At 39.5% G+C, this 19,577-nt stretch overlaps 1 protein-coding gene across 1 annotated transcript in view; it reads right to left on the bottom strand.

Moving 5' to 3' along the window:
• The window catches only part of LOC150087903 (hemicentin-1-like), a 1,496,027-nt gene that overhangs the window by 251,556 nt on the left and 1,224,894 nt on the right, over positions 1-19,577 (bottom strand). Inside the window, exon 63 of the mRNA XM_090369959.1 lies at positions 1,891-2,061. Coding sequence (XP_090226085.1) covers positions 1,891-2,061 — 171 coding nt within the window. The remainder of the gene's footprint in view (positions 1-1,890; positions 2,062-19,577) is intronic.

The following is a 19,577-nucleotide window of genomic DNA, read 5'->3' on the forward strand; positions in this document are numbered from 1 at the left end:
AATTACAGATGACTGTTTATTAGTATTGAACCATTGAGGTTAATTATGGGAGCATCTTGTGACTTGGAAGAGATTCCTTTGGATTGGAGACGTGCTAACATATCGCCAACTCATAAAGGCAGTTTTAAGAGTGAAGTAGGTAACTACAGACTGGTTAATCTGACTTCGGTGGTTGGGAAAATCTTCAAGGCAATGATTAACAGTGCAATCCTTTTTGACAAAGTTACTGATAAGCTGGATGTAGGGACAATTTTGACAGTTTATTCGGGTTTTAGCAAAGCATTTGACTAAGTTCCTCATGAGAGGTTACTGTATAAGCTGAAGCATGCTGAGATTATTGGAAAGATTCTAAGATGGATTGCAGTGTGGCTACAGAGCAGAATGCAGAGGGTTGTGATCGATGGATATTCTTCAGATTGGTGTAATGTCAAAAGTGGAGTTCCCCAAGGATCAGTGTAATGTCAGAAGTGGAGTTCCCCACTGTTCTTTCTGGTTTTCATAAATTACATTGATGAAGAGATAAAGGGTGTAAGTTCAAAATTTGCAGACAATGTAAAGATTGGGAGAGTTGTTAATGATCAGTGCCAAGCAGTCCTCCTTCAGGATGACATGAACAGGTTTCAAAAATAGTCAGAAAGGTGGCAGCCATGTAATGCAATGCTATAGATAAATAAATTTTATTATTGTGGTATAATTGTGTGGATAATTCACTTTCCCTTGGTGGAAATAACTCACGAAAAAAAGGCACTTTTAAAAGCATGATAAAGAAAACATAAAAATATGTTATATACAAGGTGTGTGAAATATTTTAGGACTGCATTCATAAAACATTGAAATCTCAAAGAAAAACATCTATTACCATTTAATCTTCAAAATACATTTTGCTATACCTCTTTGCACAATCATACAGCTTCTGGATGGCTTTTTTGGAACTGATCTTGTGGAACCCTGTTTAACTCCCTTGTCGTGCTGATTTGGATTTCATAAACACTGTCAAAATGGCACTCTTTCAGGTGGGATTTCAGTTTGGGGGATATAAAATAATCAGCAGGTGCCAAATTTGATGAATAGGGGATGGCGAAGCACTGTAACACCCTTCTGTGTAAGAAACTGCTCGACGATGGTCACAGCGTGAAGGTGCATTTTGTGTAGCAAGAACCACTCACTTGATTCAGTCCATGTGGCCTAACATGCCTAATTCTTTTTTTTTCAAGGGTCTGTCCATTATTCCTCTGTATAATTCAGAGTTGGCTGTCTGTCCTTCTGGTACAAATTCTTTGTGCACAACTCCTTGTAAAAAATAATCACGAACATCATTTTGATTTGAGACTTTTGGAATCAGAGTTCCTTCAGCCTTGGAAAATTTCCTCCAACCCATGCAGTTGATTGTCTTTTTGTTTCGGATTCATACATAAAGCACCAGGATTCATCATTAGTTATGATTTTTTTAAAAGAGTCTAGATCACTGTCTGCCATCTCAATCAAATCTCAACATACAGCAACTCATTCTGCTGTCAATGTATACAGTATGAAGTGCGAGCAGACTTTCCTTTTTTTAAAATCTTTGACAACAATTGAATGTTCAGTATCCTTGATAAAGTGAAGCACAAAAATGGTGCAGCATATGCTTTCCCATTACATATACTAAACAGCCATGAAAATTTGGTGGGTAAATATGCTAATCCGAATAGGAGAATAAACCACCATGTATAGTCATGCTGCTTATTTATCCTGCTATCCCAGCATATTTGATATACTTTTCAGTAATCTCTGAAAGTATTATATTTGTACAGCTTCCTGGATGTAAGCTTAACAGCATTTATCCCACTTAATGCTAATATTTCTCAGAGTAATATTTTTCAGAATGATATATCCATGAAACATACATACCTGGACATCCATGAATATTACATTCTTCTGTATCTTGTGTTGGTCCTGTACAGTCACGACCACCATTAAGAGGAACTGGATTATTGCATAGACGAAACCTTCTTCTTTGACCTTTATTACATGATGCAGAACATTCTCCCCAGGATGACCAAGTAGACCATTCTCCATGGACTGAAATAAAAATATTGTTTGGATATTAAGAATTTGAACCTAAAATATCACTTAATTGAATATATGTGGTTCAACAATATCATACAATAATCAGGGAGTCACAGCAAATGATAAATGCTAGTTGATAATTCACATAACTCATTTTATAAAATATGTTGACTGAGGTACAGCAGAGGCCCACCTAACTGACCTTAGCTAAACAGCTCACAGGATTAAACAATTCCATATTTCCATTATATCAAAATTACCATTATTTTCGGCGCCTCCATAGCCAGTTGGGCAGGAGCAGCAGTGCGTAGCACAAGCTTCTTGATTAGACCGGGGTTCGAGCCCATGACCACCAAATACGGAGGATGCAGAAAGGTCAGGGAATGACCACCGCATATCCCCAGAGAAATATGGCCTTAGTTGCTAATGCTCCTAAAAACCAAACAACAACTATTTTCAATAGATTCCTAGAAATAATAACAGTGCAGTGCCACACTTATGAGATATACCTAGAAAATAATGAGCCCACATTAATTACTAAAGATAAAAATCTGTGATTTTTGGTAATTTTGTTTTATTATTTTCCCAGAGTACCAAACAGATACAGTGCCAACAGAACTGTTCTATTTGTTCTTGTAGTAATACCAACATGGGAAACATACTGGTACTAATGCTACAAAGTTTGGAATTTCTATGTTTCTACTATGTAGTTATTTATATAACTCTCCAAAGTGATCTATAGCTATGGATGGTTTTAATTGTTGTAATTGAAAAACTTCAAGGGAGAACTAGACAAATTCCTAGAGGGTACAGATGGGTGAATTGTGACTGATGCTATATAAGCTTGCTTTCTTGTGTCATTTGCCATTACTACTATGGCTGCTGCTACTATTACTAAATGATGCATTTTTGACAATTTATTTGAAAGATTTGTTAACAGTATTAATAGCATCAAATTATACAAGAAAGCAAACATACACAGCACCAGCCCAAAAAAAAAAAACAAAAAAAAAACTTCCCACATCACCTTTGTTTATCCTCTAATAGTTTGTCTTGTTCTTCCTTGAATTCATTCATACTATCCAGTTCCACAGCAACAGAATATAGAAGTTTGTTCCAACGATCAACAACCTGCTAGCTGAAGGCAAAGTAATGCACATGTATTCTGCAAACCATCCTTCCTCAATTTGAATTTCTGCCCCCTCATGTGGGTGTCTGAGCAAGAGGAAGAATCCCATCAGCACTGAGATTTCTCAACCCATTCAAAGCCTTAAACACTTCAATTGGATCACCTTGCAGGTGGCTTCAATTGTTTAAGACTTTGAATGGTGATGCGGAAAGGGTTTTTTTTTTTTTTTTTTTTGGGTTGGTGCAGTGTATGTTTGCTTTCTTGAATAATTTGACACTACTAATAACAAATCTTTCAAATAAATTTACAAAAATGCATCATTTAGCAGTAGTAGCAACCGTAGTAGTAGTAATAACGGCAAATGACACAAGAAAGCAAGCTTATATAGCATCAGTCACAGTTCACCCCTCTAAGAATTTGTCTAGTTCTCCCTAGAAGTTTTTCAATTACAACAATTAAAACCATTCATAGCTATAGATCACTTTGGAGAGTTATATAAATAACTACATAGTAGAAATTCCAAACTTTGTAGCACCTGTACCAGTGTGTTTCCCATGCTGGCATTACTATAAGAACAAATAGAACAGTTCTGTTTTTTTTTTTTTTTTTTTATGTAAACCCCAAACACGAGAGGTATTAGAACCAATAGTACTTAGTACCATGCTTGGGTTGGAGGTTGAGAAGAAAAAAGAAAATATTTGTTGACATTGGACTTGAACTTCTGTAGACTGTAATTTTCAGGAAATACGTATGAAGGAAGGTTGCTCCAGAAAACGGCAGTTGATTGTTATTATTTGGTTTTTAGGGGCATTAGCAACTAAGGCCATATTGCTCCAGGGATATGCGGTGGTCATTCCCTGATCTTTCCGCAACTTCCGTATTTGGTGGTCATGGGCTCGAACCCAGGTCTAATCAAGAAGCGTGTGCTACGCACTGCTGCTCCTGCCCACCTGGCTACGGAGGTGCCACGGCAGTTGAATGAATAAATGAGGAAGATGAAAAGTTGGTTCTGTGAGTTTGAAGTTGGACAGTAAATGGATGTTGGCAGGTGGCATCACATGTTTGGACTGTTTTGAAAGAGAGAGCGGGAATTATAGAAGCCAATTCAGAAGAACAGTGCCCGTGGAAATATCTGTAAAAGAGACGTGCAGCAGAAACAGTACGTCTATGAGACAGCGAGTGGAGAGACTCTGTTAGAGATGAATCATTAATTAACCTAACTGCCCTCTTCTGAACGGAATCAAGAAGCCTGAGAGAGGTTTTGGGAGCACCACTCCAGATGTAGGAACAATATTCCATGGTAGGGTGGATTGTGTCCATTTATTACCATTCTTTGCCATCTCCCTTTCAACTATCCCTTTATCCATTGCAGCAACTTGCCCTTAATGCCATACTTCTCCAATTTCTAAAGCAGTTTTCCAAGTGCAACAGTATCAAAAGCTTTCCTGAAATCCAAGTATATGATATCAAAATTATTTTTTGCATCCAGTTCCTTCGAGACTACATCGTAGGATCCAATCAAATTGGTGTGACAAGACTTCACATTATAAAAAAAACCAATGCTGTGTCTGAACTATTAGTTCAGTCTTGTCTAGGCGATCCTGCATCACTTCTATAACCAGTGACTCAATCATATTCCCCAGAATAGAACTAAGAGGTCTATAATTATTTGTGTCACCCTTTGAACCCGATGTAGTTTTAGGTGGGTCAGAAAACTGCTAGCTTGGGGAGATTCACAGACTAAAAGATTAACAGTAGCCGCCAGTGGAGGTGAAAGTGATACTTGCACTGCTTCTGTTCTGATGAGCAGCAGCTTAGAGAACAAGTTGTTGGGCATTTCAAGAGATGCAGGGAGACATCATGGAACAAGTAAATACACTGTGCTGCCACTTTATTAGGTACACCCCTGCTGTGCACACAAATGGTTCTTCCCACAACGTTGAAAGTCATATGGCCAACAAATTGTGGATATAAATGCAGCAGAACAACCTTTCTAGTATCAGTTAAATGTACAAACGTAGCAAGAATGGGGAGAAGGAGTGATCTAACAGAATTCGAACATGGCATGGTAGTAGGTGTTATTGTTATTTGTTATTTGGTTTTTTTTTAGGAGCATTAGCAACTAAGGCCATATTGCTCCAGGGATATGTGGTGGTCATTCCCTGTCCTTTCCGCATCCTCCGTATTTGGTGTCCATGGGCTCGAACCCTGGTCTAATCAAGAAGTGTGTGCTACGCACTGCTGCTCCTGCCCACCTGGCTCCTGTGGGCACAGCAACACCAGCATTGGACTATTGAGGATTGGAAAACAGTTGCTTGGTCTGACAAGTTGAAGTTCCTGGTACATCATGTTGATGGAAAGCTCAGAATTTGGCAAAAACAACATGAATCCATGGACCCGTCATGTCTGATGACTACTGTGCAAGGTAGTTCAGGCAGTGTTATGGTGTGGGGAATGTTTTCTTGGCACACGTTGGTACATTGATACCTATAGATTCACGTCTGAATGCCACATCGTACCTAAACATCGTTGCTGACCATGTGCATCTGTTCATGTTAACAGTTTATCGTCAGTCAGATGGTTACTTCCAGAAGGATAATGCGGCGGTGCACAAAGCCTGAATCACTATGGAATGGTTCCAGGAACATGACAATGACTTTTCTTTGCTGCAGTGGCCCGCTCAGTCCCCTGGATCTCAATCCTATTGAACATCTTTGGGATGAGCTGGAAAGGGCTGTTCGCTGCAGGCCTACACCTCCGTTGAATCTCAAGGAACTGCGTGACACACTCATGTCTGCATGTACTCCATTCCTGCATCTTGTTTTCAGCATCTTGTTCAATCCATGCCTAGACAAATTCAGGATGTTTTGAAGGCTAAAGGAGGCTCAATATGCTACTAGGTAGGTGTACCTAATAAAGTGGCAGCACAGTGTATATGGGCTGTGTTAGGGTAACTAAGAGTAAGAACAGGTGCAGGTGCATGTACACCAATGCTGGAAGTACAGTAAATAAATTTGTTGAATTTGAAGTGCTGATGAAGGCATCAAAGGCAGATATTGTTGGGATATCAGAGACATGGTGTCACACAGATATAAGCAGTGCAGAATTGGAATATGGGGAGTACAATGTGTATAGAAAGAACAGACAGGGCAGGAAGGGAAGATATTATGCTGTTAGTTAAGAAACACATAAAATCTAAGGAAGTGAATCCAGTTGACATGGGTGGACAGTGCAATGTCCTCAGGGGAATTGATCCTTCAGAGGTTGTTGTGCCCCCATTTGTAATAAAGAAGGTTTTAGATTTTACACCTGACAGGTGAAAACTCTCTTTTTCATTTCTGAAAAAAAATTATAGGTGTTTTTTGAATTCTGCTTGGAATTCCATCTTTTCTTAAATCAATGCATGTAAGTATTGCGATCTATTAAGTTTCAGTTTGATTTTTAATTTTTATCTTTAATGAAATTGTCAATAAATATTTAAAAAATGATGTGTCTTATGCTTTTCATTTTCTAATAAAAATTATTAATTCTGTTGAAAATTAAAAGAATAAGCATAGACATAAAATATAAAGCTGAAGCTACTAACAACTTTCATTTTTCCAATTTAAAGAACCACTAAATGTGTAATTTAATACATGCATGTATACATATATTTCTACTTATTATATGTATAATTGGTTTAAAAAATTTAGAAAAAAATAAATATATATAACCATAATTCTTCAATTTTAAAATCTGATGCACTGTGAAGCACTTCTACAAAGTTGTTAACTTTTTTTTCTCTGCCCTAAGTAATTATCACTTTCTGTGTTTGTTAGTCAAAAATAATAAGTAATAAGAAGAATGAATAAAAAGTACTGCAGGACCATCTAGACAAAACATAAAATCAAAAGAAGTGCATCCAGTTGATATAGATGGACAGTGCACTGTTGAGTCAGTTTGGTGTGACATAAGCACTGCAAAAGCAAAGATAAGAGTAGGAGTGTGTTATAGGCCTAATGACTCGAATGAGTACAATGAACAATTGTACAGAGAAATAGAGTGGGCCAGTAAATCAGAATGTCTTATAATGGGGGATTTTAACTTCCCAGATATTGACTGGAACTTGTGGGTTGGTCACTCACACACTAGTCAGACTTTTGTGGATTTATTGGATGATTGTTTTCTGCAGCAGCATGTTCGAGAGGCAACCAGAGAAAGTAATACTCTTGATCTGGTTATCAGCAGTGATCATTCGTGTATTAAGAATTTGCAGATAAAGGAACCACTAGGTGGCAGTGATCACAGTGTGCTGAAGTGGGATTTACTCAAAGAGGTAACTACCGTCAGGGGTAAAGGAAAGGGTTTTTGCTTCCGTAAAGGGGAGTACAGTGGTCTCAGACAGTTTTTAAATTCTGTACAGTGGGATCGACTGACGATGTTACAAACAGTAAATTCTAAGTGGGAAGCATTCAAGGAATTAATCGTGGAAGCTACTAGACTTTTCATACCGATGAAGAAATATTGTTCAAGGTTTAGGCCTAAATGGTTATCAAATGAACTAATGAGACTCGTGACAGAGAAGAAAAATGCATGGGATGCATATAAATTATCAAGCGACGCAGAAGCCTGTAGCAGATATAAGCTAGTCTGTAATCAGGTCACAAAGGAGGTTCGGCAGGCAAAGGCGGATTACGAGAAATCTTTGGCAAAAGATGCTAAGAAAAACAGCAAGGATTTCTTTACTTATATAAACTCTAAAAGAAAGGGGCTGAATATGATTGGTCCACTTGACATCGATGGTTCGACTGTTGATGATCCTGCTCAGATAGCAAACAAACTGAATGAGTATTTTGCATCTACATTCACACGTGAGGAATCATTACAGTTTGAAAATGGAAGAAGGTTATCAAATTGTAGCAGTGTGCTTAATGATTTTGTAATAACTGAGAGCAAAGTGGAGGAGAAATTGTTGAAGTTAAACATAAGAAAGGCACCTGGGGCGGATGGGATCTATCCAGTTATATTAAAGGAGGCGGCAAAGCAACTAAGCAAATCCTTAGCCATAATTATGAGAGCATCCTTGGATTCAGGGGAGGTTCCCACGGACTGAAGATGTGCAAATGTATCCCCAATTCACAAAGGAGGTTCGAAGGGTGACACAAATAATTACAGACCAGTTAGTTTAACTTCTGTTCCGGGTAAAATAATGGAGTCACTGGTTAAAGATGCATTGCAGGATCATCTAGACAAGACTGCAGCAATAATTCAGACACAGCATGGGTTTGTTAAGGGAAAGTCTTGTCTGACAAATTTGATTGGTTATTATGATGTGGTCACAAAGGAACTGGATGCAAAAAATAATTTTGATATCATATACTTGGATTTCAGGAAAGCTTTTGACACTGTTGCGCATGGAAGACTACTGTACAAATTGGAGCAGAATGGTATTAAGGGTAAGTTGCTACAATGGATAAAAGGATGGATAAGTGGGAGAAGACAGAGGGTGGTAATCAATGGGTGCTGCTCTTCGTGGACTAATGTTATTAGTGGAGTCCCACAGGGTTCGGTGTTGGGTCCACTGTTGTTTTGTATATTTATCAATGATATTGATGAAGGTATATCAGGCTTAATGTCGAAGTTTGCAGATGACACGAAGGTTGGCAGGGTTGTTAATGACAGTAATGGCAGTGTGCTACTGCAACAGGATCTAGATAATTTGGGCAGATGGACTAAGAAGTGGCAACTGAAGTTTAACCTTGACAAATGCAAAGTACTGCATATGGGTAGAAGTAACCCCAGAGAAACGTACCAACTGTGTGGTACTACACTTAAGGTGGTAGAAAATGAAAAAGACCTGGGAGTAATTGTGCAGTCAGATATGAAGTTTTCTGAGCAATGTAGACAGGCTGCTAGGGCAGGTCATGGGGTTTTGTCAATGATATATAGGAATTTTGCTAGCAGGGAAAAGGAGGTGATTGTTCCTCTGTACAAGGCAATGGTCAGGCCACGCCTTGAGTACTGCGTACAGGTCTGGAGGCCTCATTTTAGGAAGGATGTAGATTTGCTTGAGCGTGTACAGAGAAGAGCAACACGATTGGTGAGGGGAATGAAGGGATCCTCTTACCAAGAGAGGCTTAAGTTCTGCAAATTGCAGTGGCTGGAGACTAGGCACCTGCGCGGTGATCTGATTGAGGTCTATAAGGCCTTGAATGGGTTGAGCACGCTGAATTCTGATGGGATCCTCCCACTTGTTCAGAATACGAACCTACGGGGACATAAGTTCAAATTAAGAAAGGATAGATGTAGAATAGATGTGCGGAAATTTGCCTTTAGCCAGCGGGTGGTTAATTGCTGGAACAAACTTCCATCTGTCGTTGTGGAAGTTGATAGGTTAAATAAATTTAAAGAGGAACTGGACAGGCAATTGGAGGGTATGGTGTGATTTTTTTTTTTTTTTTTTTGGCTGATGCTGCATAAGCTCCTACACTTGCTTTCTTGCATCAAGTGCCACTACTACTACTACTACTACTACTACTACTACAAGTGTGCAGTTATATTTCAGTTACAGCATGAATTTATTAAAGGGCTACTTTGTCTGACCAATTTGATTGGATATGACTGATGCTGCAACAAAGGAACTGGATATGAAAAGTAATTCCGATATCATATACTTGGATTTCAGGAAAAATTTTGTATATACATAGTGTGGCAATTGGAAAATGAGACTGATGTTATGAGATGAGTCCTGGTGCTGCTATCCATTAGAAGTAAACGTGAAATGAAGGAATGACTGTTTCCCAAGCACCACAGTCAAAATCAGTGGAAATTACCACTATTTCAGAAAGAGGTATGAGCTGAACTGCAGGTATCTCCTGTGTCTATGTTGTGGAGAGACAATGGAATAAAGAACAAACATCAAGTTTTGTGTTCAACTGGGCAAAAGCGCCAAGAAATGTTTCAAATGATGAAGCAAGTGTATGAAATGTATGAATTGTCTGTCTTGCGCATGTGTTTCGAGTGGCATAAATGCTTCACCCATGGAAGGAAATCGTTGGAAGATGACGAACATCCATGCCCAGTAAAACCAGTTCAAATGCTAGAGTTGATTTAAAAGGTGCAGGAAATCATTACCAATGACTGATGTGCAAGGCTCCAAATGATGTCAGATCTATGCATTAATTCAGAGACCACTTGACAAATAATAACCAAGGATTTGAAGAAAAGTAGGATCTGTGTGCAGTTTGCTCCACATTCATTAACAGATGGTCAAGAAGGCACGAGTTATTGCAGAGAACTCATTGAGACCACTGAAAACAAATCCAACTTCCTCAATTTGGTCGTTACAGGTGATGAGATGTGGTGTTTTCAGTACAACCCCTCAACAAAGCAAACAAAATGTGAAGTGAAAGTCAGCAAACTCTTCCAAAGCCAAAAAATGTTGTCAAGAAAAGTCAAAAGTCAAAACCATGCTTATCATTTTTTATGCTAGCAAGGGAATTGTGCACAAAGAGTTTGCACCCAATGGCCAAAGTGTTATTGTATCTAGATGTTTGGAAGCATTTGTTGCAGTGACTCCATCATGTGCACTTTCAGTATGGAAAAGACATCAGTTAGTTCCTCTTGCATGACAAAGCACCAAGCCACAAGACTCTCATTTTTCTGGAGTTTTTGGCTAGCAAAAAAGTTTGTTACACCCACCGTATTCACCAGACTTAGCCCTGTGTGACTTCTTTTTGTTCCCCAAGCTCAAGGCACCACCGAAGGCAATTATTTTGATGACATTGACACCATTCAAAGAGCTGTGATAAGAACACCGAACAGTATACCAGTCATGACCATCACCAGCCATTCCAGTCACTTTATGAAGACCATGACTAGTATACTGTGCAGTACGTGGACAAGAGAAAAAGTTAACATTAACAGTGGCAAATGATGGAAGAAAGCAAGCTTATGCAACATCAGTCAAAAAAAAAAAAAAAAAAAAACACCTCCCATATCACCTATTTATTCTCTCCAATAGGTTTCCTTGAATTTATTTAAGCTATCAACTTCCATAACAAGAGAGAAAGCTTGTTCCAGCATTCAACTATCTGCTGGTGAAAGGCAAACTTCTGCACATCCATTCTGCAACTGTCCTTCCCCAAAACGAATTTGTGCTCACTCGTGTGTAGTCACACAAAGATGCAGTGTGGCTTTAAAGGCAAATTACTGCTATGGATAAAGGGATAATTAAGTAAGAGAAGACATGGAGTGGTAACCAATGGGCACTGCTCTTTGTGGAATAATGTTATTGGTGGCATCATACAGGGTTCAGTGCTTGGCCCATTGTTGTTTTCTGTATTTATTAATGATATTGATGAAGGTATATCAGGCTTAATCTAAGTTTTCAGATGATACAAAGGTTGGCAGGGTTTTTTTTTTTTTTTCAGGAGCATTAGCAACTAAGGCCATATTGAGTTGGCAGGGCAGTTAATGACAGTGATCAAGGTAAGCTAACTGCAATAAGATCTAGAAAAATTAAATAGATGGGCTGAGAAATGGCAGTTGAAGTTTAACATTTAGAAATGCAAGATACTTCATATGGGTAGCAGCAATCCCAGATTAATGTACCAACTGTGTGGTACCACACCCAGAGTAGTGGAAAATGAAAAAGACCTGGAAATAATTCTGCAATCAGAGATGAAATATTCTGAACAGTGCAGATAGGCTTCCAGGACAGCTCATGAAGTTTTTTCATAATATACAGGAATTTTGCTAGTGGAGATAAGGAGGCGATTATCATATTTTATAAGGCAGTAGTCAGGCCATATCTTGAATACTGCATATAGGTATGGAGGCCTCATTTTAAGAAGGATGGAGAGCTGCTGGAACAAGTGAAAAGAAGGGCAACAAGTTTGGTGAGGCAAACAACGGATTGCTTCTTACCAAGAAAGTTCTGAAAATTGCAGTATCTGGAGACCAATTTTGTTTTATTATTTTCCCAGAGTTATAGTACGAGAACACTAAGCAGATACAGTGCATGGTCCTTGAGGTTGTCACAGACATTCTCTCAGATATGCCAGACAAGATGTACTTGCTACCCGGGAGTCTAAAACGTTGATGGAACTGATATTTGGGTAACACTCAAGTCAAGTGGACCCAATTTCAGCGAAGTCCGGACGGTCTATGACTGCCAAATCCTGTGATTGCACCTTCACGATGGTGAGACTGTTAGTAATAGTGGATATAAGCTCCATGCACAAGCACATGGTGGGTGCTTGTGCATGGAGGTTATACCCAGGATTATTAACAGTCCCCAGGATAACAGTCCCCACACCTTGACCCCAGGATTACGTTGGTTCACACCTGGGTGTGAACCATTGCTCAGTGTGGTGGCCATACCACACGGGGGAATGCCACCCCTCTGTGTTACCAGGCAGTATTATGTGGTAGATGACTCTCATCAACCAGTGCAATACCACCACTCTGCTTATTGGAGGCTTGAAGTAGTGGAACCCGTGTTTAGTCTCCAGACATAAGTTCCGGTCAACCTTTCCCCATCTCTTCTATCATGCAGTATGATTGATGACTTTTGAGGTTATGATGAACATCGTAGTGAGATCCAATCTTCCTTACATTTCGAGGGTACAAATCTAAAACGGCGTTTGCAGGCCGGCCACTAGTTAATACACCTGACCGAACCTATTGGTAACCCTCTTGCTACCTCTACTCTGCCAGATAGTCACTGGAGGAAGTCTGAGTAGTGTGTATATGGGGGGGGGGGCATTGTCGAGGTCACGTTATGTCAAGGATCTGAGTATATTCTTACCATGTGTACGCCATATCCAAAATTTGATTACTTCATACAGCATGTCCCACCCACTGTTTTGTACTATTGAATACACCATGAATTGTCAAACTAATAGAGTAAGCTTATCAGCAAAAAGATCTAAACCTCCTAAACACGTCCTAATTCATTTCACAAATATACGTGGTCTCAATTCTAATCTTAATGATGTCCAAATCCACTTGCAGTCTGCCAAACCCCATGTACCTTTTCTGACAGAATCTCAGTTATCTGTTGATTCAACTACTGCTCATTTCAGTTGCCCAAATTATTCACTCTATGAATCCTTTCGCCTCAAATGTGGTATTCGTGCATATGTCCGTTCCGATATTCACTGTTAGAGACTTGGTAATTTGGAATCTCCTCTTTTCGATCTTCTCCGGCTTAAAATCTCTCTACCTCATTGTCTCAAATTCATCTGTTGTCTCTACCATTCTCTAAACTCCACTAATCACTTGGAACTCTTTGACTTCCTCTCTTTGCAACTTGACTTTCTCCAGTCCAACTTTCCTAACAGTAAGGTAATTTTCCTTGGTGATTTTAATGTTCACAACTCCAGCTGGCTTCTGTTTTCTAGTCACACCAACCAAGCTGGTCGAGATGCTGAGGCTTTTGCAATTACTAATGACCTTGCACAGATTGTTCATTTATCTACAAGAATACCGGACAATCCTAACCATACAGCCAACACGCTTGATCTTTTTCTCACAAACAACCCTTCTAAGTACACGGTCGAAGTAAGAGGTCATTTAGGCACCTCAGATCACAACTTGGTGATTGTCTATTCTCCAATGGAGCCTTTACCTCATGGCTATTCCCAACCTCATTATTTGGCATTACAAGAATGCAAAATGAAATGACCTGCAAGATTTCTTTTCTTCTTTTCCTTGGTCGGATTACTGTTTGAAAAAAAAAAAAAAAAAAAAAATCACACCATTCCCTCCAAATGCCTGTCCAGTTCCTCCTTAAATTTATTTAACCTATCAACTTCCACAGCGACAGAGGGAAGTTTGTTCCAGCAATTAACCACCCGCTGGCTAAAGGCAATTTTCCGCACATCTATTCAATATCTGTCTTTTCTTAATTTGAATTTATGCCCCTTTAGGTTCGTAATCTGAACAAGTGGAAGGATCCATCAGAATTCAGCGTGCTCAATCCATTAAAGGCCTTATACACCTCAATCAGATCACCGTGCAGGTGCCTAGTCTCCAGCCACTGCAATTTGCAGAACTTAAACCTCTCTTGATAAGAGGATCCCTTCATTCCCCTCACCAATCTTATTGCCCTTCTCTGTACATGCTCAAGCAAATCTACATCCTGAGGCCTCCAGACCTGTATGCAGTACTCAAGGCGTGGCCTGACCATTGCCTCCTTTTCCCTGCAAGCAAAATTCCTATATATCATTGACAAAACCCCATGACCTGTCCTGGCAGCCTGTCTGCATTGCTCAAAAACCTTCATATCTGACTGCACAATTACTCCCGGTTCTTTTTCATTTACTACCACCCTAAGTGTAGTAAATGAAATTTACTACACACCTACCTTAATCATCATCTACCACCTACCTAATCATCATTGCTGACCATTGTACCTGGTCAGCAATGATGATTAGGTAGGTGGTAGACATCAGAGTCCCCTGGCACATGAATGACTGGACCAAGGGTATCCCTGCAGAACATCGGCCAGGTGTCATCACTTACCCAGGTAAACGACGCACAAGTACTTGACAGTCCAACATGGCGCAACTGGAAACATGATTCGTCGGACCAGACGACCTTCTTCCAATCACTCATGGTCCAGTTTCGACGCTTGCCTGCCCATTGTAAGCACTGTTGCCGGTGAACCGTGGTTACCATGGGCACTCAGAGTGGCCTGCAGCTATGCAGCCTCATTTTCAGTAGGATTCGATGTACTGTGTGTTGTGACACATTACTCCTGTCACCAGCATTCCAATTACCGGCAAGTTGCTCCACAGTCACTCTTCTGTTGCCACGTACCATCCAGGAGAGCCTTCACTCACTTTGAGCATTGATGAGCCGTGGTCATCCAACACCTTGCAGGCAGTTCGTGGCTTCCTCCTCCTTGGACCACTTTCTGTAGGTACTAACCATGGCTGCACATGAGCACCCCATCAGCCATGCAGTTTCGAATATGCTCTGACCCAGTTTTCTAGCCATTACAATTTGGCCTTCATCAATCTCACTTAAGTATGCTGCTTTTCCCATCTGAAGAACAAGAGTAACACTGGCTAACGGAGCTCAGTATCAGGTGTTTTTTCTACCATGTCCCAAAGTAGTTATACCATGGCACGCCTCGTAATTCACCTGCAATTGCTTCGATTTGCATAATGACCACTGTTCTTAATGTTTTGGCTCATCGCAGTGCAAGATCACTTTCGCCTCTGCTTGCTGCTACTGTTGATCTTTTAGTGTGTGAAACCCCTCAAGGTAGCAGTTTTCCGAACCACCTAACACTGCCTAGATAGCATTAGTAAATATTCTTGCATCCTTTCTATTTAAGTGTATCCCATCCTTGTAGAAGCAGTATCTCCTATTAGGAAGCACAGACCATGCTGAAAAAAATTCTACCCCATGAGTCTTGCACAATCTCTCCTGGGCCGAATTGATTGACAAGGCCCTCATCATATACTCCCTCCTATTGTGTTTGGGCAGAATTGCAGACACTTTCATATTTAACCCTAACTCGAGACTTTTTTTCCAGCATTGACCTGTACTTGTTAAGTAAATCTGCAGATCTCTTACTCTTAAGGGGGTGCCTTCGTAGCCAGGTGGGCAGGAGCAGCAGTGCGTAGCACATGCTTCTTGATCAGACCGGGGTTCGAGCCCATTACCACCAAATACGGAGGATGCGGAAAGGTCAGGAAATGACCACCGCATATCCCCGGAGCAATATGGCCTTAGTTGCTAATGCTCCTAAAACCAAAAAATAACAATAATAAATATACTCTTAAGGTCATTGGTGCCAAGTGTACAGTAATATCACCTTTTGTGACCTTAAAAGATGATATCTGCCCTACAGCATCATAAACTTTTGTCCCTGGCAGACATACTCTGGTCCTGTTCCACCAATCCTTTTTGCATTATATATTTCCCATCTCCCTGACAACAGAGTCACTGAAATAACTAGCTCCTGTAAAACCAGTGCATTCTGTCTTGGAGATTGGTACTGTGTTGCCTGATGCACAGGAGTGAGCTCTGAAATTGGGTTGGGCAGCTGAGAGCTTGATGAGCCCTCATATTAATTTCTTTGAGGGCATTTACCCTACACCTCAAGGTCTCATAGATGCCCATCAGAACACTGAGTTGGGACCTAATTTCTTGACACTCTAGACATCTAGCACACACAAAGACACCGTCCTTGGCTAGATCATGTCCTGTTCTAGGTAGGTCTGCAAACATTTCACATTTTGCTCATTGTTTTTAGACTGTGATGCATTAGAGAATCGCCCTCTTCGGTTCTCCCCCGAGACACAGGACTCCTGCTACTTTGTACCTGTTGCTTTGCTGCTCTGGTCTGAGTCATGATTCCATTTAAGTACAATTTAATTAACAATGAAATTTAATAAGATTAATAAATTTTACTGATTAATTGGTAATACTATACTATGCTAACAGATTTCTAAGACAGTGCTACGTATTACACTATCTAGCTTTACCTTAAACCTTACACTATCAAGTTCAGAATATACGTTACATTATTCTGTATTAACCTAATATACTATAACAATGGTGGCAAGTTACTAGCAGTAAAATCTACGGACACTAAGTATTAACTCTCAAAATTGCTATCTAAATGCAAAATAAACCAAGGAGCATGACTAGAACTATAAAGCTACTTCTAAAAAATAAATTAATGTGACAATTAAGTCAATGAAACGGCTAAATATTTTAAAAAAATCAGCATTCGCCGGAGCTGCAAAATCTTGTCCAACATGTGGATAAATGTGGAAATACCATTAGGACCTGGAGCTCTTTTAGCATCAAGATTGTTCAAAATCCTTCTAACACCCTTTTTACGGAAGGCCACAAGAGGCATTGAATGGAGTGTGCCTGGAATTGTAGGAGGTGGTTTACCAAGATCATCAATACATGAGTTGGAAGAAAAGTAAGATGCTAGCAGGTCAGCTTTATCTTTCGCTGAAGTGGCAATAGAACCATCTGGTTTTGACAGAGGTGGGAATAGAGATGGGCAAAAGTTGTGGTCAATAGCTTTAGCAAGGGACCAGAATGCTCGACTACCATTTGGAAAAGAAGCAAGTTTTCTACTCTTAGCCCATTCAAAATCTAATTTGGACTGATTAATAACTGCTTTACAATTGTTGTGAGCTTTGGTGTTAGCAGAAAATGAACCTGGAGATGTGGATACAAGCCAATTTTTATATGCAACATTCTTATCTTGAACAGCCTTAGCACATATATGGATAAACCAAGGTTTAGATCAAGGACGGAATTTTAAGGTGGAGTGTGGAATAGAGGATTTCATCCCTACAATAATAATTTCGTTGACATGATCTGAGTAAATGATTTTAAAGAAGATTTTAATCTGAAGATTTTAAATAGTAATCCAACTAAGGAAAAGAAGAAAAGAAATCTCGCAGATCATCCCATTTTGCATTCTTGTAATGCCAAACACCATGTGGTTGAGAATGGCCACAAGGGAAAGGCTCCACTGGAAGAGACCATCACCAAGTTGTGATCTAAGGTGCCTAGAGGACCACTCAGCTCGACTGTGTACTTAGATGGGATGTTTGTTAGAAAAAGACCAAGCATGTTGGCTGTGTGGTTAGAATTGTCTGGTATTCTGGTATGTAAATGAACAATCTGTGCAAGGTTATTAATAATTGCAAAAGCCTCAGCATCTTGAGCAGCTGGGTATGTGAGATTAGAAAATGGAAGCCAGCTGGAGTTGTGAACATTAAAATCACCAAGGAAATCACCAACAGGAAAATTACTTTACTGTTAGGAAAGTTGGACTGAAGAAAGTCAAGTTTCAAAGAGAGGAAGTCAAAGTTTCAAGTGATTAGTGGAGTTGGGAGAATATATTAGAGAGATTTTACACCAGAGAAGATCGAAAAGAGGTTGTTGTTGTTTAAGAGTTTTAAGACACAAGGGCCTCAAAGGCCAATATGTGTCTTTACAGGTTTTTTTTAATGTATATCAATTTTTTTAGATTCATTTGTCTAAGTGGATTTGCCAAATAAAATTACAGTTCATCAAAATTTGCAGAGTTATCTAAAGTCTGTTGAAGGGTAAGTGGATTCTGATCATTATTGCACAGACTCTGGAAGCAAAGGAATCTGGAATTTCTGAATCGAGGGCATACTAAAAGGATGTGTTTCACTGTAATTTGAACTTGATATTGAAAACAGAGAGAGGGATTTTCATTAGGTAGTAGATGATAATGCGTAAGGTGTGTGTGGCCAATTCCTAGTCTGGCAAGCATTACTTCTTCTTTGTGACTTTCCCTGAAGCCTGAGTTCCATATTTGTGGATTCGATTTTATTTCCTGCAATTTATTATTGGTTGGATTTCTCCATATCTGGGCCCATTCATCCTCACTTGCTCTAATAATAACTGGTCTGAAATAAGTGTATGGAATAATCATTGCTTTTTTTGGCTGTTCTTTAGCTGATTTTTCTGCATTATCTGTTTTGTCAATGCCTTCTATTATGGAGTGTCCTGGAATCCAGCAAAGAGTTATTTCAGAGTGTTTTTTTTGACAAAGTTTGATTAGAAAGCCAATTTCTTGTAGAATGGGATTATGAGAATGATGTTTACCCTGTATGGCTAAGATTGGCATATAATTCTGCAGAAAGTATGCTGTACTCAAGTGGCAGCTTTGAAACAACATGCGAAGGGAATACTGCTGCTGCACCTACATGAGAGTGTGACTTAGAGCCAATTGTATAGATTATGAGTTTCACAGTGTGTTCTGTAGTATGGTTGGCATGTAGCTTTTGGATATTAAAAGATGGAATGGTGTTTTTTGACCAGTGAGTGAAGTATAGATCAATGTCTATATCACGTCTATCCCATGGAGTTAAAGGCACATTTGTACTTTCTTCAATTTTATTGAGATCAATTTTCCACTTCTGTGTTATTTCTTGAAGGCATATCCCAGCAGCCCTGGGTTCATTAGGCTTGGATTCATAGAGTGTTGTCCAAAGAGGCTGGTTGAGGTATACCCAACAAGGATGATATGGTGAGCTTCTTATTTTGGCAGCATATTGGTGGAGTAGTCTTTGTCTTCTAAGATAAAGTGGAGGGTCATGTGCTTCCACGTACAAGCTAGGAACTGGCGAGGTTCTGAAGGCACCTAGAGAAGATCGAAGAGCACTGTGTTGGATGGTGTTCAGAGATCATAAGATGCTCTTTTTAGCCAAAGCATATACCAACAGTGGGCAAATGCGGCTCTCAGAGCCGCATGCGGCTCTTCGTTGAGTTAAGTGCGGCTCCCATTGAAAATTTAAATCTTTTTTTTTTTTATTATTATTTCAGAACTTTTTTCAATGAATCTTGTTAAATTAACTAAGTAACTAATATTTTGTTATACGGATTTTATGTTATGTTT

This window comes from Mastigoproctus giganteus, chromosome 3 (assembly GCF_048544385.1).
Source record: "Mastigoproctus giganteus isolate SK-2022 chromosome 3, ASM4854438v1, whole genome shotgun sequence".
Taxonomy (NCBI): Eukaryota; Metazoa; Arthropoda; class Arachnida; order Uropygi; family Thelyphonidae; genus Mastigoproctus; species Mastigoproctus giganteus.